Source organism: Theropithecus gelada, chromosome 20 (genome assembly GCF_003255815.1).
Source record: "Theropithecus gelada isolate Dixy chromosome 20, Tgel_1.0, whole genome shotgun sequence".
Lineage (NCBI taxonomy): Eukaryota > Metazoa > Chordata > Mammalia > Primates > Cercopithecidae > Theropithecus > Theropithecus gelada.
The window spans coordinates 62,786,881-62,807,055 of NC_037688.1; the positions used below are offsets into that span (position 1 = coordinate 62,786,881).

Here is a 20,175-nt window from a genome sequence, read left to right on the forward strand (position 1 = left end):
ACAAGGCCCCCGCCCCCCCAACCTCCAGCTGTGTCTCAAAATATTGCCAAATGTCCCCTGGGGCGTTACAAGACCCCTGCCCCCCCAACCTCCAGTTGTGTCTCAAAATATTGCCAAATGTCCCCTGGGAGGTCCCATCATCCCAAGTTGAGAACCACTGCCGTAGAGCATGATGGCAACTTACTGTGTCATGGCTTCAACCATAATTTAGGGAGAGGGATAAGCCCAACCCTTGGTCTGCTGTTGCACAGTTCTCAGCCACTTTCTAGATGGGGACCTGTGTTATCCGAACTGTGGCCATAGCAACCTGGAGAATATGTCTTTAGATAACAAAAAGCTGCAGGGCACGGTGGCTTACGCCTGTAATCCCAGCACTTTGGGAGGCCAAGGTGGGTGGATCACTTGAGGCCAGGAGTTCCAGACCAGCCTGGCCAACATGGTGAAACCCCATCTCTACTAAAAATACAAAAACTACCCGGGCATGGTGGTGCGCACCTGTAATCCCACCTACTTGGGAGGCTGAGGCAGAAGAATCACTTGAACCCAGGAAGTAGAACTTGCAGTGACACTGCACTGCAGCCTGGGCAACAGAGTGAGACCCTGTCTCAAAAAAAAAAAAAAAAAAGCAGTCACAGGGTTGTAGTGAGGACTGGTGCAATAGTGGCTGTCAAGGACTTAGCACCTATTGAGGCACAGAGTAGGGGTTCAAAAATATTTGCTGGTATTATTACATCTACCACCTAATGTTTCTGGAAATAATCAGGCTAATGGATAGAGAAATAGCTTGGGGTGATGATTGATGATGATGATGATGATGATGATGATGATGATGATGATGATGATAAACCACAGAATCCTGCTGTAATTCTTCCACAATAGCAGAAAAGAAGAGCTAATAGTGGGGATAGGACAGACAAGAGTCCCTAAATTCTTAAGTTTTGGCCAATCTTGTCTGGCGTCATGCACTTTGTTCAGCTGCAAAATGCTGGGTTCCCCACCCAGGAAAATATAGTCTTTTGTGGGGTGTGTGTGTGTTTCCTTAGATTAAAAAGCCCTGCAATCATCATTCCCTGAATGGATGTTGCTTTGGAAAGCTGAGTTGGGGTTTCCATTGGGATTTTTGTTTAAGGGTGCCATCTAGGGGCGTCTGTGTGAATCTTCGAATTCCTCCCACCTCTGGCAGTTTTGGCTGGGCCAGCAGTTTTGCTTGTCTTTGTGCGATAGCAGCTTCCTCCACCACATCATGCGTTCCTCCAGGGCTGGGATCCCAGCATCTCTCCATAGCATCAGGACTTAGCGCTCAAGGAACACACAGTGGTTGGGGAAAAAAAATCCATGTGCAGCTTCTCCTATGCTGTCCCGATTACTTGCTGCAATGGACTGAATGTTTGTTCCTTTAAAATCCAGATGTTGAAATCCTAACCCATAGTGTGATGGGATTAGGCATGGGGCCTTTGGGAGGTGATTAGGTCATGAAGGTGAAGCCCTCCTAAATGGGATTAGTGCCCTTATAAAAGAGATCCCAGTGGCTCACACTTATAATCCCAACACTTCGGGAGGCTGAGGTGGATGGATTGCTTGAGTCCAGGAGTTCGAGACCAGCCTGGGCAACATGGCAAAACCCTTTCTGTACTAAAAATACAAAAGTTAGCCAGGCATGGTGGCACACGCCTGTAGTCCCAGCTACGTGGGAGGCTGAGGCAGGAGGATTTCCTGAGCCCAGGCAGTGGAGGCTGCAGTGAGCTGAGATTGCACCACTGCACTCCAGCCTGGGCAACAAAGTGAGACCCTGGCTCATTAAAATAAAATAAAATAAAATAAATAACATAACATAAAATATAAAATAAATCCCAGAGAGCTCTCTTCCCCTCTTTCCACTATGTGAGGATACAATGAGAAGTTGGCAGCTGCAACATGGAAGGGGGCCTTCATTGGAACCAGACCACCCTGGCACCCTGGTCGTGAACTTCCAGCCATCAGAGCAGTGAGAAATAAATGTCTATTGTTTATAAGCCACCCAGACTTTGGTATTTTGCTGTAGTAGCCTCCAAGGATTGAAACTGTTGCTCTGCTTAAACAACTATTTTAGGTGTCAGGAATGAGCTGCCAGGAACCAGCCTCTGAATAAGAAATGTGTGAAAATTTTCTAGAGACAGATTAAGACCCTAAACTGTTGATACCAAGAGACGGGGACAACTTGGAACCTCACTGACCTCTCCTCCCCATGTTGGCAGATTTGGCAAATAAAAGCACAGGACACTCAATTAAATCTGAATTTCAGGTAAATACGGGTAACTTTTTAGTACAACAAGTACAGCCCATGTATTGAATGGGACATGCTTATACTAAAACATTCTTTTTTTTTTTTTTTTTCTTTTTTTTTGAGACGAAGTCTTGCTCTGTCTCCTAGGCTGGAGTGCAGTGTGGTACTATCGCAGCTCACTGCAACCAGCATAGGCGTGTGCTGCCACGCCCGGCTAATTTTTGTATTTCTAGTAGAGAAAGGGTTTCATTATGTTGGTCAGGCTGGTCTCGAACTCCTGACCTTGCGATCTGCCTGCCTCAGCCTTCCAAAGCATTGGGATTACAGGCGTGAACCACTGCTCCTGGCCCTAAAACATTCTTTTACCTAAAAAATTGTTTGTTTGAAATTCTAATTTAACTGGATACCTGGTGTTTTGTCTGACAGCCCTGTGCATTTGGAGTTGAGAAGATTGAGAAACAAGGCCGGGCATGGTGGCTCATACCTGAAATCCCAGCACTTTAGGAGGTTAAGGCGGGCAGATCACTTGAGGTCAGGGGTTCGAGACCAGGCTGACCAACATGGCAAAACCCCATCTCTACTAAAAATACAAAAATAAGCCGGGTGTGTTGGCACACACCTGGGGAGGCTGAGGCAAGAGAATCACTTGAACCCGGGAGATTGGAGGTTACAGTGAGCCGAGATCGTACCACTGTACTCCAGTCTGGGCGACAGAGCGAGACTCCATCTCAAAAAAGAAAACGAAAGAAAGAAAGACAAAGAAGATTGAGGATTGAGAAACTGGAAGCCTATATCCCTTCTTAAAAGTTATCCAACACGAAGTTGTCAAACAACAAACTATTCTGGTACAGGTGAGGCGGCCTGGGGGAAGTCGCTTTCATTCTCTTCGGCAGATACTTTATTTATTTTTCATCTTTCCTCAGATTACATGTAGGTTTTTGTTTGAAGCCATGGAACAAATTTCATAACCAGGTTCAAACTTTCCTGCTGACCTAGCTGTGTGACTGTGGTCAGGTTAGTTTCATGTATATGTTTCCTCAATCATAAAACTTGTGATAATACTGATATTTATATTCTAGGTTGTTGAGAAGATTCAAAGACATGATGTCTACTAAGTGCTTAGCAGAGGTCCCGGGGGATAGTATATGCTCAGTAAGTGGACGCCATTATTATTGTTTTGATAGTTTTAAACACTAGTAGACTAAATTTCAGATGGTGGCATGTCTCCTACTCACACATGAGCTATAGGGTCCATTGGCTCCACATCAGGTCCATTCTAATTTTTTTTTTTTTGACAGAGTCTCACTGTGTCGTCCAGGCTGGAATGCAATGGTGTGATCTCTGCTCACTGCAACCTCCGCCTCCTGTGTTCATGCAATTCTCCTGCCTCAGCATCCCAAGAAGCTGGGATTACAGGTGCCCGCCACCACGCCCGGCTGATTTTTTGTATTTTTAGTAGAGACGGGGTTTTGCCATGTTGGCCAGGTTAGTCTCAAACTCCTGACCTCAGGCGATCCACCCGCCTTGGCATCCCAAAGTGCTGGGATTAAAGGCATGAGCCCCTGCGCCTGGCCCCATTCTAATTTTTCACTTCATTGGATTACAGTTGCTGTTTTTGGTGGGACATGAGGTTTCACGCCCTGTATAGGAGACCTGGTCATCTCCCCATTTCTGTCTAAACCAGAATCTCCAGCCCTCCCACTGTCTCATTGATTCCAAATGCTATTTGAAACCGTATGTATACTTTATGATAAAGAGCACAAATCTAAGAGATGGAGAAGCTCAGGGTTAGTTTGAAAGGCTGGAAAGCCCAGCTTTGAGGAAGGAGTGGGAAAGGGGGGAAAATTGAAGTACTTTGTGCTATGCAATGCTCTTCCTAAGAATTCGGGAGTGTTTGTGTTCTGGACAGGTAGTTTATGGAAAGAGCAGTGGACTCAGAGTCATCAGGACAGGTTTCAATTGTGTCAGTGCTACTTGTGAGTCAAGTTGACTTAGGAAAGTTATGTATCTCTCAGTTTTTTTGTTTGTTTTTCTTTTCTTTCTTTTCTTTTTTTTTTTTTTTTTTTTGAGATGGAGTTTCGCTCTCGTTGCTCAGGCTGGGGTGCAGTGGCATGATCTGTGCTCACTGCAACCTCCCTCCCAGGTTCAAGTGATTCTCCTGCCTCAGCCTCCCAAGTAGCTGGGATTACAGGTGCCTACCACCATGCCTGGCTAATTTTGTATTTTTAGTAGAGATGGGGTTTCACCATGTTGGTCAGGCTGGTCTCGAAGTCCTGACCTTCAGTGATCCACCTGCCTCAGCCTCCCACAGTGCTGGGACTACAGGTATGAGCCGCGACACCCGGCCCATATCTCTCAGTTTTATTCCTTATCCTTAAAATAGGAATATCGTGGTGTTTGGGGGGAAATTGAATGAAAAAAAAAACAAGATATGCAAGCATGGCACCCAAAAAAACTCATTAAGTCTAACTTGGTTTTGAGAGAACTTCACAGTGACCATGGAACATGTGCTTTTACTATTTGGATGGCAGCTAGTATTGTTACTTTTGAGTATGTGCACATGTATTTCTGTGTTTATCATAATATTGGTGTTAGCCACAACATTTATAGAGCATCCACTGTGTCGGGTGATCGAACTATCCCAGTTTGCCCAGGACTGAGATGGCTTGCAGGATGCAGGACTTCGTGTTAAAACGGGGCAAAACTGGGAAAATATCAGTTATCCTTCTACTATATGCAAATCGCTCTGTACACGTTATCCTGTTAACCCTTCAAAGCAACCCTATGAAGTAGGGACTCACATAATTTCCATTTTACAGACAGAAAGGACACTTGGAGAGATTAAGCAACTTGCCAAACCACACAGCTAATTAATGAGAAGAGTAGGATCTGAAGTCTGACCTGTCCAACTGTAGATCCCAAGAAATTAACCACTGTACTCTGTGCTTTTTGATGTCTCCAAAGGTCTTTTATTGCTGCTGCCTCTGTTATTCCTGGAACATTGCTAAACACCCTCCCATGTTCCCTTCTGTCACCAACACTTCCTGCTGCCCAGCTGGGCCTCCAGCAAAGGGAGACACCAGCTCATAGAGCTAGATCATGCCCAGTCTTGTATGTGGGCACTGCGGAGGCCCCTCCTTCCCTTAGCAACAGACGCCGAGACTTGGTTACTGTGCCCAGTGCCTGCATACAAGCACTGCCAGCGTTAGAGTCCAGGCAGGAGGAGGGAGAACAATTCGGGCTGCCAGGATGTTGTTTGGAGGGGTGAGTCTCCCTCTTCTCTGTATTAATATGTAACTCTGCTTCAGTCTTTCCTCTGCAGTGAACTCAATGTGTTTCTGGAAAATTTCCAAGAGAGAAGCACTTGAGGGAAAGGAAGCGTGGCCACCGCTGGGGAAGTAGGAACCAGAGCTAAAAGCGCAGCAGAAACACAGTGCTGTCCCCTTATCTCTAGCTTCCCTTTCTCTCCTCTTCTACCAGGGAACTCCTCAGGGGGCCAAAGTCTATGACCTCAGAGAGGGAGCCTCATGAACAGAGCTTTCAGAACATCTGGAAAGTTCCATTGTTGGTGTCATCCCCATTATGCTATAAGGAAGTGTGAATTTCAGAGCAACTGGATAGGAGAGGCACATCCCTGGAGAAGCTGAGAGCTCTTCGTTCATTTTAAAAAAATAGCTACAATTAGAGTGGCCACCATGGGTGACATGGATTGCTCATGTCAGAAGGTAGGTGTGAATTTTAAGACTTTTCTTGTTTTACCCAATTTTTTTTTTTTTTTTTGAGACAGAGTTTCGCTCTTTGTTGCCCAGGTTGGAGTGCAATGGCGCGATCTCAGCTCACTGCAACCTCCGCCTCCCAGGTTCAAGTGATTCTCCTGCCTCAGCCTCCCGAGTAGCTGGGATTTCAGGCATGTGCCACCACACCCGGCTAATTTTGTATTTTTAGTGGAGATGGGGTTTCTCCATGTTGGTCAGGCTGGTCTTAAACTCCCGACCTCAGGTGATCTGCCCGCCTCAGCCTCCCAAAGTGCTGGGATTACAGGCATGAGCCACCGCACCTGGCTGATCTACCTGTGTTTTTAATGTGTTGCGAATATGTGGGAAGGGGGATATTTTGATCATAGGCCAATTGGCATGTTAGATGCCCTTGACTGAACAAGTGTATTCATCACATTTTTTGTTGTCTGCTTTGAAATATCATTTTTACTGAATTAGACTTTTGGAAATCTTCAAGTTTTGCTGTGAAAAATTCAGGAATAGACACCCGTTCTTCCTTTTCCTTCCCTTCCAAGCCCATTAGACCATATATTCCACCCATCAGTTTTGGACTGTGGCTGAACATCCAAATATTCCGGGGAGCGTCTTAAAAACATAGAGTCTTGGTCCCCCACTCTTAGATTCTGATCCAGAAGATTTGGAGTGGGGCCCTGGAATCTATATTTTTATCTAAGACTGGAGTGACTCTGGTGTAGCAGGTCCTCAGACAAGCATTTGGAAACTGCCTTCATGAAGAACATGCATACAACATGTGTAATCAGCAATAAGCTGCCCAAAGTGACAGTTCTACCCAATCTAGGTTCCTGAGTCTCTGTTGTATCTCTGTGGAATAACCACGTTGCCATACAGTGAAGTGCCCAGAGGAGCATTTTAAATTGAAACTTAATAAAACTAAAGTGGATTTATAGATAATAACTAAGCCAATATGCTCTGAAGTAAAAGCTCCTTGAAATTTACCAAAGAGAAGATTTAAGCATTAATTTCTTTTCTCTCTCTCTCTTTTTTTTTTTTTTTTTTTGAGATAGTCTCTCTCTGTCACCCAGGCTAGAGTGCAGTGGCACAATCTTCACTCACTGAAGCCTCTGTTTCCTGGGTTCAAGTGCTTCTCCTGCCTCAGTCTCCTGAGTAGCTGGAACTACAGGTGTGCGCCACCGCCTGGCTAATTTTTGTATTTTTGGTAGAGATGGGGTTTCTCCATGTTGGCCAGGCTGATCTCCAACTCCTGGCCTCAAGTGATCCACCCGCCTCGGCCTCCCAAAGTGCTGGGATTATAGACATGAGCTACCACACCTAGCCAAGCATTCATATTTTTAACAAACAATTTTGCCTCGACCAGCTAGTTCTTATGAGAATCTCCATCTCCTCTTGAAGGTGCCACAGAGGATTGTTAGCCAGGTATAGCCAAGAAAACTCTTTGCTCTGTTCCGCAATTGATGCCTAGATCTGCTGATGCTGTGTGTGCCCCATGTGCTCCTTATCCACGGATTGGGATGCTTTCTGCTACCAGCATACTTATGACTGTTTGTGTATTTGTTTTAGTCCGAGCCTATGACATAGCTCTCTTTAATTTGTTTCTACAGAGGTTCTCCTTCTTTCCATTGTGTTCTGCAAAATGCTCACGGTTTGCTTTCTTCATTATCCCAAGAACAGCGTATCTGTCAATTTGCATAATGCAGTAAGGAAGCTGAGGCAGGAGAATCGCTCAAACTTAGGGGGTGGAGGTTGCAGTTGCAGTGCTGAGATCGTGTCACTGCACTCCAAACTGAGCGACAGAGCGAAAACTTGGTCTCAACAAAAAATAAAAAATAAAAAAATAAAAAAGTCACTGACTTAGAAGGCAAGCCAGCCAATTACATGGCTGGGATGTGTTACCGATCTTCTCTGCCTCATTTTCTTCAGCTAGAATGTGGGTATAAAAAAAATCTCGTAAGGTTGTACAGTACCTGGGACATAATAGTTTGGAATAATGGTAGATATTATTGCTGCAGTTCTTGTTTTTCTGTTGTTATTTAATGAGGTAGGTGCTCGAGGAGAGATAATGATGGTTAATTTGAGTCATCTGTAAGGGGTTGGGGGCAGAGGGGCAGCTAATAGCTGAGTCATATGCCCCTGCCTCATCCCCCCCTCATCAGTGATCTTGCATGTCATAATTTGCACAACCAAATAAATCACATTGATACAATGTTGGCTCATCTTACCTAGGAGTTAAGTCTAAAGTCATTGCCTAAGGTGAAAATCACAGAGAGCCAAAATTGCCCTTGAAAATCCTTCAAACCACCTTTAAAGTGCTGAACAGCAGCACCTGTCAGTAAGTCCAGGCCAATAGTTTTTCTTCCAGTGTTGGAACAAATTGCAGTTTCTCCATCACTAGCCCCAGGTGAAGTGGTTGTTTTGCATATAGGGGCTGGGTCTTCAGACAAAACCACATGTCATCTCATTCAATAATGCAGTCACTTTCATCTCCGCTCAGGAGAGGTGGAGGGGCACTTGGGATCTGAGAGTGACCATGGGAGCCACAAGTTTACCCTTACCTGAGGTTTGCTCCACAGTATGCACTCACTGGTTGGAATGGAGGACTCAACACCCACACTGTTGAAATAACACTTTTCCTTTTTGCAGGAAGCGTAAAGAGTTGCTTATGTGTGTGTTAAATACACAGAAAATTCAGTGCCACTGCCTGCGTGAATTTCTCTTTGGAGTTTTGCACATGTGAAAATGCAAGAGTCCACCTGGTGGGGTGGCTCACGCCTGTAATCCCAGCACTTTGGGAGGTCGAAGCGGGTGGATCACCTGAGGTCAGGAGTTCGAGACCAGCCTGACCAATATGGTGAAACCCCATCTCTACTAAAAATATAAAAATTAGCCAGGCATGGTAGTGGGCACCCATCCAGCTTCTTGGGAGGCTGAGGCGGGAGGATTGCTTGAATCCGGGAAGCAGAGGTTGCAGTGAGCCAAGATTGTACCATTGCACTCTAGCCTGGGTGACAGAGTGAGTCTCAAAAAAAAAAAAAAAAAGAAAGAAAAAAGAAAAAAATGCAAGAGTCCATTTTTTTTAAAGTCACTGCCTTTAATCATACCCGAGGGTAGGGTACTGGGGATGTCCTCAGAATTTGGACTCTTCCACGGGGGAAAAATATCCACATTTGCTTATAGAAGGGAATCCGAGGAGGAGACACTGAATGATTAAAAAATGAAGTAGGGGCCAGGCATGGTGGCTCATGCCTGTAATCCTAGCACTTTGGGAGGCTGAGGCGGGCAGATCACTTGAGGCCAGGAGTTCAAGACCCGCCTGGCCAACATGGTGAAACCCCATCTCTACTAAAAGTACAAAATTAGCTGGGTGTGGTGGCAGGCACCTGTAATCCCAGCTACTTGGGAGGCTGAGGGAGGAGAATCACTTGACCCCGGGAGGCGGAGGTTGCATTGAGCCGAGATAGTGCCACTGCTCTCCAGCCTGGGTGACAGAGCAAGACTCCATCTCAAAAAAAAAAAAAAAAAAAAAAAAGAGAAACAGGAGTGGAAGGGTTGGGGAGATGGTCACAGGATATAAAATTTCAGTTAGATGGAAGGAATAACTTCAAGAGATCTATTGTACAGCATGGTGACTAATTACCAATATATTTTTTTCTTGAACAATGCTGTGAGAGTGGATGTATTCTTACTGCAAAGATAATAACCATACAAGGTAATGCATATGCTAATTAGATTTAGTCCCTCTTTAATGTATATACACTTCAATACATCTCAGAGTGCAATCTCAGCTCACTGCAACCTCTGCCTCGCAGGTTCAAGCAATTCTCCTGTCTCAGCCTCCCAAGTAGCTGAGACTACAGGCACACACCACCATGCCTGGCTAATTTTTGTTTTTTAGTAGAGATAGGATTTCACCATATTGGTCAGGCTGGTCTTGAACTCCTGATCTCAGGTCATCCACCCTCCCTGGCCTCCCAAACTGGTGGGATTACCGGTGTGAGCCACCGCACCTGGCCCTTATCTGTCAATTTTTAAATAAATGAAACATACATAATGGATGGGAGTGATAGGGGTGTTTTGCTCTGGACCTAACACCTTTCCTGGGGACCTCTTTAGTCCTAACCAACTCAGAGGCTTGCAAATCTTCCCTAATTTCTGAAGGGTGGCTTTGTTCCCATGTCCCACAGATCGCCAGAAGTGACTCCATACATCACATGAGCCACTCCCAGGGGCAGCCAGAACTGCCCCCTCTGCCTGCTTCTGCTAATGAGGAACCGTCTGGGCTCTATCAGGTATGCACACCTGGCTGCCAGCTCTTCTGTTGAGGGTGAGAAGGTGAAGTGCTTTCCCCACTTCTCTCGGTATTTGGCAGGTACTCGTTGGGGGTGGGGAGTTAAACAGACCTGACAAGTGGGATTAGTAGCTTTGGTCGCGTTTGCCCCCAGAAGAGGCTGCAGAAGTGTGGGAGAGAGAGCTATGCCATTGTTCAAAGGTGAGTTAGAATCTGGCCATCCACTGATCTGCTGTGTTATTTAAACTCTCTGAACTTCTGCATGTTTCATTGTAAAATGAAGGTAATTGTTCCTACCTTGTAGTCATGTCCATAAGGAATAAAGGCCAGAGATGTCAATTACCTGCCTCAGAGTTACTGGTGAATGCAAACTATTATCGCTGACATCAGAATTCATGCTCAAAATGGTCAGAGAAGTACAGTCGGTGTCTGTTCAGAAAGTCTTTCCACTGAATGTGCAGAAGGCAGAAACATAGCATAAGGCACTTGGAACTCTCATGAGCCTCAATGTGAGCAGAGCCCAGGCTCATGGGGAGATGTTCCTCGTTGCATCTCACTCTGCACTTCTTCCCTCGTAGACGATCATGTCACACAGCTTTTACCCACCCTTGATGCAACGCACATCATGGACCTTGGCTGCACCCTTCAAAGAGCAGCATCACCACCGTGGACCCAGTGATTCCATCGCCAACAACTACTCCTTGATGGCCCAGGACCTGAAGCTGAAAGACCTGCTGAAGGTGTACCAACCGGCCACCATCAATGTCCCTAGGGACAGGACCGGTCAGGGGCTGCCATCATCAGGTACTTGTGGCAGTGTCATACCCTTGGGGCTCTGGAGGGAATTATTTATTTATTTATTTATTTATTTATTTTAGATGGAGTCTCACTCTGTCGCCCAGGCTGGAGTGCAGTGGCATGATCTCGGCTCACTGCAACCTCCGCCTCCTGGGCCCAAGTGATTCTCCTGCCTCAGACTCCTGAGTAGGTAGGACTACAGGCTAATTTTTTTTTTTTTTTTTTGTATTTTTAATAGAGACGGGGTTTCACTATGTTGGCCAGGCTGGTCTCAAACTGCTGACCTAAGGTGATCCACCCGCTTCAGCCTCCCAAAGTGCTGGGATTACAGGCATAAGCCACTGCACCCGGCCTGGAGTGAATTTTTTACTCCTGGGTTCTGATCCTGGCTCCCCTTTTGCTGAAGCTAACTTTGGAGAACTTTGTAAAGCCTCACTCTCCTCCTTATCTATAGAGGAAATGAATGCAAATGGCTAACATTTATAGACAGTTTACATATACCAGGCACTGTTCTATGTACTTATGTTACTGTTTGCTGCATGATAAGTTATTCCAAAACTCTGTGGCTTAAAAGGACCAGTATTTATTATCTTACAATTTCAGTGGGGGCAAGAATGTGGGCATGACTGAATTTGTAGTGTTGACTCAGGGCCCCTCACTAGCAATCAAAGCATACACCAAGGCCACCATCATCTAAAGTCAACTAGGGAAGGATCCTCTTCCAAACTCACTCATGTCATCAGGTCCTTGCTGACTGTTAGCCATAGACACCAGTTTCTTGCCACATGGGTCTCTCCCTTAGAACAACTCACAACATGGCTTCTGGCTTCCCTTAGAGCAAGGGAGGGAGAGAGAAAGAGAGAGACAGCAAGAGAGAACCCATAGGCTTTTTTTGGAACTTAATCTTGGAAGTGACATCCTATCACTTTTGCCACATTCTGTTTGTTAGGAGTCACTAGTTCTAGCCCATACTCAAGGGGAGAGGATTACACTACAAAGGGGTGTTACCAGGAGATGGGGATCGTTGGGGGCTATCTTGGAAGCTGCTTACCACAGCACCTTGTGTGTGTTAATTTAATTCCCACCAAGCATAGGTATATCGACATAAGGGTATCCTTTAGTAATTTTTGTTGGACGTATGTTGGCACTCTTGATCTGCTCTCTGTCTCAAACTCATTTTTATATTTTTCATTTTTCTGTCTGTGCTATGTCTGGGTAAGTTTCTCAATTACATCTTCCAATTTATTAATTTTCTCTTCAACTCTATTCAGTCTTGAGTTTTTCATGTCTAATGAGTGTTTTTTGTTTAAATGACTATCTTTCCATTTCAAATTTTCTAATTACTTATGGTTTTCTACCTCCCTTCTCCAAATTCTGATTCCATTCTTACTGTCATAACCCTTTCAATATCACTTGGATGATTTTTTTTTTCCAAGTGGTTCTTACCAGTGTTATTTGTGTATTACATGTACACCCACAGTCTCTAGGATGCTGCTTTTGCATGTTCCTGCTTTAAGGACATGTGGCAAATAATTAATACCCAAATGTTCAATATCATGATACACAGAACCTTAAGTTTGCTGCTCTAATTGCTAATTTCATGGTCATTGTCTTAGTTCGTTTTGGGCTGCTATAACAAAGTATTATAAACGTAGTGGCTTATAAACAACAGAAATAAATATGTTATGGTTCTGGAGACTGTAAAGTCCAAGATCAAGGTACCGACAGATTCAGAGTATGGTAAGGGTCCTCTTCCTGATTCATAGACATCTGTCTCATCTTCTTGCTGTGTGCTCACATGGGAGAAGGGGTGAGGGATCTTTTTGGTGTTTCTTTTATAAAGGCACAATCTCATTCATAAGATGGAGCCCTCATGACCTAATCATCTCCCAAGGGTCCCACCTGCCGAGACCAGATCGGTCAGGGAGACCCTAACCCCGCGGCACTAGAGGAATTAAAGACACACACATAGAAATATAGAGGTGTGAAGTGGGAAATCAGGGGTCTCACGGCCTTCAGAGCTGACAGCCCCAGACAGAGATTTACCCACATATTTATTGAGAGCAAACTAGTCATTAGCATTGTTTCTATAGATATTAAATTAACTAAAAGTATCCCTTATGGGAAACGAAGGGATGGGCCGACTTAAAGGAATAAGTTGGGCTAGTTAACTGCAGCAGGAGCGTGTCCTTAAGGCACAGATCGCTCATGCCATTGTTTGTCGCTTAAGAATGCCTTTAAGCGGTTTTCCTCCCTGGGCGGGCCAGGTGTTCCTTGCCCTCATTCCCATAAACCCACAACCTTCCGGTGCTGGCCTTACAGCCATTATGAACATGTTACAGTGCTGCAGAGATTTTGTTTATGGCCAGTCTTTGGGCCAGTTTATGGCCGGATTTTGGGGGGCTTGCTCCCAACACCCACCTCCAAATACTATCATGCTGGGGATTAAGTTTCAATATACAAAATTTCACAAGACATTAGCATTCAGTCTGTAGCAGTCTTTAATGATTTTCTTAGTCCAAAATTATTAATATCTGTGAAGAACTAGTACTAATGCCTCCCAGGTTTCATTGTCCCAAAAATTCTCAGGCCAGCTAGAGTCTTTGAATATAAAGTACTAAGATGCTTTCTTCAGAGCAGCACTGGTGTCTGTTATTCATGTCCTTGCTTGAGTTGATTTCTGCTTATTATTCATTAAAATACATTCATACTTGGAGGATCTTAAAAATTTACTTTGGCATAATATTGTTATTGCTGTATTATTTCCATTTTGTGAATCTATACCTCGATTGTTGAGTTTATTGAGAGGATCGCTTGTGCCCAGGAGTTGGAGACCAACCTGGGCAACACGACAAAACCCTGTCTCTACAAAAGATAGGAAAATTAGCCGGATGTGGTGGCATGCGCCATTACTCCCAGCTACTCAGGAGGCTGAGGTGGGAGGATCACCTGAGCCTGGGTGGTTGAGGTTGCAGTGAGCTGAAATCATGCCATTGCACTCCAGGACAAGCAACAGAGTGAGACCCTGTCTCAAAAGAAAAAAAAAAAGGATTTTTTGTATTATCGTTACATTTAGACTATTTTGGGAAGTTCAAAGATAGACACTTTAGCAAGTAATATCTAGCTAAAGTTTAATAATATAGTTTTTATATCATTTATTGAATTAATTGTAGCTACCTTCTATTTATTGCAAATGATATTGCTTTTTCCACTTGCAATAAATATATACTTATTGTTTCTTATTTCTGATAATCGTAAAATTTCTTTCAAAAATAAATGTACTAAGTTTATTTTATTTATTTATTTATTTATTAAAATGTTTTGAGATGGAGTTTCATTGCCCAGGCTGGCATACAATGGTGCTGTCTCGGCTCACTGCAACCTCTGTCCCCTAGGTTCAAGCGATTCTCCTGCCTCAGCCTCCTGAGTAGCTGGGATTACAGGCACGCGCCACCACACCCGGCTAATTTTTGTATTTTTAGTAGAGATGGGGGGGGGTTTCACATGTTGGTCAGGCTGATCTCGAACTCCTGACCTCGTGATCTGCCTGCCTTGGCCTCCCAAAGTGCGGGATTACAGGCATGAGCCACTGTGCCTAGCCTATTTTATTTTTAATTTTATTTATTTTTTTTGAGATGGAGTCTCACTCTATCACCCAGGCTGGAGTGCAGTGGCACAATCATGGCTCACGGCAACCTCCACCTCCTGGTTCAAGCAATTCTCCCTGCCTCAGCCTCCCAAGTAGCTGGGACTACAGGCGGTCGCCACGATGCCTGGCTATTTTTAATATTTTTTAGTAGAGATGGGGTTTTGCCATGTTGGCCAGGCTGGTCTTGAACTCCTGACCTCAGGTGATCCGCCCACCTCAGCCTCCCAAAGTACTGGGATTACAGGCGTGAACCACCGTGGCTGTCCAAATGTACTAAGTTTAAATGCCCAAGTCTACTTAAAGATAAATATTAAACAGTAATATAACAGGTGTTTAGAAAATAGAGTATACAATATTGGAGAATACATGAAACGAGCAGTTGTTAATTCTTGCCAAATGTATGGATGAATGGAAGATATGCACATCCCCACTCTACAATTGAGGAAGCTGAGGTCCGGAGTGACAAAGCCAGTTCTTCAGGGTCACACAGGTAATCAGTGATGCACATGGGACCTCAGCCCACATCTCCTGCCTCGTTGCACCATACCATGTCCACTCCCCTTAGTGTGCTCCTGGACTGTTTCAAGAGTCATGCCCCTGTGGACGGAGAACGGCCCAACGCCATTGCCCATCATTGATGTCTTTCTTCTCCATTCTTCCAGCAAATAAAAGCTCATCAGAGCCCATGAGGAAGAAAACGAAGTTTTCCTCCAGAAACAAAGAGAATTCCACTAGGTAAGATGTCACTGTGGGCACCAGAGATGGCAGGACAGTGGGCTGAACAGAAGAAGGATGTGGTCTCACTGAAGCCACACTCTGTTTCTTGGCTTCAAAGCATTCCCAGATAATCACATTTTGTCCACCAATCACCTTAATCCAAAAAAAAAATTTTTTTTTGAGACAGAGTCTTGCTCTGTTGTTCAGGCTGGAGTGCAGTGCATGATCTCAGCTTGCTGCAACCTCCACCTCCCAGGTTCAAGCGATGCACCTGCCTCAGCCTCCCGAGTAGCTGGGATTTCAGGTGCGTGCCACCAGGCCTGGCTAATTTTTGTATTTTTAGTGGAGACGTGGTTTCACCATGTTGGCCAGGCTTTTTGAGATTGTAAACAAAATAAACCAACTGAACAAAACCATGCTGAAATACCTATGCGGTGTTCAGTCGTTACGGTCATCTTTGAGGTATACACACATGACATTAGATGACACAGAGGAGAGGGGCTTCTGTTGCAGAACCACACTCATCAGGCTAGGGAATGTAGGCGACACCACAGCACCTCTCCGGAGAACCAGACACCAAGGGCTGAGCTGTGTCTACTTTTCAGGATCAACTTGGCCTTTAAGACGTCAATCTTCTCACCCATGAAGAAGGAGGGAAAGCCATCTCTGACGTTCCCAGGAAGCAGACCAATGAGTCCAGAACAGCAGCTGGATGTCATGTTACAGCAGGAGATGGAAATGGAAAGTAAAGAAAAGAAGCCCTCTGAATCGGACCTGGAGGTACGTTCTTGTTGCCCCCTTTCCCTCAGTTTGCTGAAGATTGCTCTCGACATCTCGGTGATTCTAAATTCAGGGAGAACGGCAGAATCACCTGGGAAATGTTTGAAAAACACCAAAGTCTAGACGCAAGACAGGCCACTGGAGAGGGCACATGTTTGTGTGCTTCTGCGAGTGAGAGAGAAAGAGAGTGTGTGTGCATGTTCTCTGCCCTAGTAAGTGATGGAAATTGATACCTTGGGTCCTTTTAGGATGTAAGTTGCAAAAATGGTGGCCCATAGGCTAGGAGTGCCAGACTTTGCAAGACAAAAAATGGAACATGTAGTTAAATTCAAATTTTAGGTAATGAATAACTTTTTAGTATAAGTATATCCCAAAGCATCCCATATTTTATCTGGGATCTCTATCATAGGCTGAATTTGGCCTGTAGATGTGTTTTAAGAATGAGGTGGCTGGGCATGGTGGCTTATACCTGTAATCCCAGCACTTTGGGAGACCAAGGCAGGTGGATCACTTGAGGTCAGGAGTTCAAAACCAGCCCGGCCAACATACTGAAACCCCGTCTCTACTAAAAATGAAATAATAATAATAATAATAATAATAAAAAGCCAGGCATGGTGGCAGGCACTATAATTTCAGCTACTTAGGAGACTGAGGCAGGAGAATCGTTTGAACCTGGGAGGTGGAGGTTGCAGTAAGCCAAGATTGAGCCACTGCACTCCAGCCTGGGCAACAGAGCGAGACTCCATCTCAAAAAAAAAAAAAAAAAATGAGGTGGCTGGGCGTGGTGGCTCATGCCTGTAATCTTAGCACTTTAGAAGGAGGAGTGGCAAGGATCACTTGAGCCCAGGATCTCAAGACCAGCCTGGGCAACATGGAGAAACCCAATCTCTACAAAAATTAGCTGGGCATGGTGCCATGCATCTGTGGTCCCAGCTACTTGGGAGGCTAAGGTGGGAGGATCACTTGTGCCTGGGATGCTGAGGCTGCAGTCAGCTATGATTGTGCCACTACACTCCAGTCTGGGCAGCCCTTTCTGGGACAAGACAGCCTATCCCTTGGTCCCCTTCTCTGACACCTCAGGCATCCCAGCTATGATCATGCCACCATACTCCAGCCTGGGCAACAGAGCAAGACCCTATCTGAAAAAAAAAAAAAAAAAGAATGAGGAAAGTCTCACGTAGGCTACGTTTTCCAACTTCTCTTGAGAAAACTAAAATATTTGGTGCTAAGCAGTAGCTACCTCCTTTAGATAAGAAATACACTCTTCAGTTCATCACAGTTCCCACCATTCCTTATTATTTTCTTCGGTCTAGATAACTTGCACTTATTAACATTACCTGCCTGGCTCTAGATAGATGTTGGAGTTTCCAACCAGTCTTAAAAGAACAACAAAACTTTAGAGCAAATGTCTTGTGGGTTTAGGGTGTATAATAAAATGATTAATAAAAACTCACAGTGACTATGTGCTGTTGGCAAAATTCCATGTTAAATCCTCTAGCTACTTGACCCTACTTGAGACCTGGGTTCTATGGTTATCTCTATTGTCCAGTTGTGGAAAGTAGAGTATAGACTGTTTAAGCAATGTGCCAAGGGCTACAGTGCAGGAGACAAAACTAGGACTTAAAGCATGTCTGGCTGATACTAAAGTCTCTGTAGTTTTTTTTTTTTTTTTTTTTTTTGAGAGGGAGTCTTGCTCTGTTGCCCAGGCTGGAGTGCAGTGGCGCAATCTCGGCTCACTACAACCTCTGGCTCCTGGGTTCAAGTGATTCTCTTGCCTCAGCTCCCGAGTAGCTGGGATTACATGTGTGTACCACCCTACCTGGCTAATTTTTGTATTTTTAGTAGAGATAGGGTTTCACCATGTTAGTCAGGCTGGTCTTGAACTCCTGACGTCAGGTGATCTACCCACCTCGGCCTCCCAAAGTGCTGGGATTACAGGCGGGAACCCCTGTGTCCCGCCAGCAACCTCTTCTGATCTGAAACTTAAAAACAGACTTCAAGCCCTTTCCTGACACTCTGTGCTTCTCTCTGTCTGAAGTTAGTCATTCCCAGAGCCACTCAGCCATGCAGCACCTCAGAGGCAAACCCTAAATATACAAAATTTCCTGAAGTCACTAGGTTCCACTGGCCATTTTTGTTTCATTTGTGTGTTTAGGTTGCTTTCGAAACTCAAAAGCCCTTGCTTGAATAAGAACTATCAGCTGGGTGCGGTGGCTCATGCTTATAATTCCAGCACTTTGGGAGGCTGAGGTGGGTGGATCACCTGAGGTCAGGAGTTCGAGACCAGCTTGGCCAACATGGTGAAACCCCGTCTCCACTAAAAATACAAAAATTAGCTGGGTATGGTGGTGCACACCTGTAATTCCAGCTACTTGGGAGGCTGAGGCCGGAGAATCACTTGAACCCGGGAGGCGGAGGTTGCATTGAGCTGAGTTTGCACCACTGTACTCCAGCCTGGGTGACAAAAGTGAAATTCTGTCTCAAAAAACAAACAAAAATAACTATTGTAGATCTTGGACTTTGGGGATATTTTTCCCCACTGACAGCTACAAGCTACAGGATCAAAGTGTTTTATAGTGGATCATTGCTGTTCAGGAGGGTGAACGATTCGAGGCCATTTTAGGAACTTGTCATTCCTCTTCTTTTTTTTTTGAGATGGAGTCTTGCTGTGTTGCCCAGGCTGGAGTGCAGTGGCACGATCTCGGCTCACTGCAACCTCTGCCTCCTGGGTTCCAGCAATTTTCCTGCCTCAGCCTCCCAAGTAGCTGGGACTACAGGCGTGGTCGTGGGCCACCATGCCCAGCTAATTTTTGTAGTTTTTAGTAGAGACAGGGTTTCATCATATTGACCAGGCTGGTCTTGAACTCTTGACCTGGTAATCTGCCCACCTTGGCCTCCCAAAATGCTGGGATTATAGGTGTGAGCCACCACACCTGGCCTGTCATTCCTCTTCTTAAAGGTCACCAGATATGCCACCTCCATCCCTAGACTCTGCACTCACTCCACTATTCCTATCTGGGTGGTATTTGACAAATCCTTCCTCATATCCCACTGACATCGCTCTGGTTTTGGTAGAATCCTCTGAAGTCTTGGGAAAAATTTGCCAGTGATCTCCTTGCCATGAGTGTGAAGCGACAGGCCCAGAATGCATGGTGATGGCAAGCGAAGGGTGCAGATGAATGCTGTGTGAATGGGGTCCCTTGGCAGCTGATGGGCAGAACAGGTGAGCCCATGATCCAATCATGACCATTTTCTTGCTGGTGGTTTGTTTATGGAAGAGATATAATTACTATCTGACCAATGGAATTCGCAAAGACATGATTGCCCCTGAGGAGGGTGAAGTGATGGTTCGGATTTCAAACCTGATTTCTAACACGCTGCTGACAAGTCCCTTCCTGGAGCCCCTGATGGTGGTCCTCGTGCAGGAGAAGGAGAATGACTATTACAGTAGCCTCATGAAAAGCATCGGTAAGGCTGCTGGGCATAAAGGGGGCTGGGGAGCTTCTATGTAGTAGAAGCTTCTATGTAGTAGGTGTAGAGGGCACCTCCTTCTTTTTTATTTTTATTTTTGTAGAGACAGGGTCTTGCTTTGTTGCTCAGGCTGGTCTGGAACTCCTGGGCTCAAGCAATCCTCCCTCCTTAGCCTCCCAAAGTGCTAGGATTACAGGCATGAGGCACTATGCCTGGCCTGGAAGGCACCTTCTTTCTTCTCACTTTGTCATTTGCCACCCTGGTTCCACTGGAAATACCCAAAACATAATTGAACCGTTAATTCAAATTCCCCCATCCCCCTACCATCACTGACGGCTACACTAGCACTTCACATATTCATGTGCATCCCTGTAATCTGCAGATCTTGTTAAAATGCAGATTCTGACTCAGTAGATCTGAACCTGGGGCCTGAGATTCTACATTTGTAAAGTTTAAA

At 45.1% G+C, this 20,175-nt stretch overlaps 1 protein-coding gene across 1 annotated transcript in view; it reads left to right on the forward strand.

Moving 5' to 3' along the window:
• The first annotated feature begins 5,459 nt into the window (after positions 1 to 5,459).
• DNAH3 (dynein axonemal heavy chain 3) overlaps positions 5,460 to 20,175 on the forward strand; it is a 205,329-nt gene continuing 190,613 nt past the window's right edge. The window contains exons 1-7 of the mRNA XM_025369846.1: positions 5,460 to 5,527; positions 5,744 to 5,988; positions 10,200 to 10,304; positions 10,882 to 11,107; positions 15,413 to 15,485; positions 16,073 to 16,247; positions 19,526 to 19,715. Coding sequence (XP_025225631.1) covers positions 5,959 to 5,988; positions 10,200 to 10,304; positions 10,882 to 11,107; positions 15,413 to 15,485; positions 16,073 to 16,247; positions 19,526 to 19,715 — 799 coding nt within the window. The 5' untranslated portion in view covers positions 5,460 to 5,527; positions 5,744 to 5,958. The remainder of the gene's footprint in view (positions 5,528 to 5,743; positions 5,989 to 10,199; positions 10,305 to 10,881; positions 11,108 to 15,412; positions 15,486 to 16,072; positions 16,248 to 19,525; positions 19,716 to 20,175) is intronic.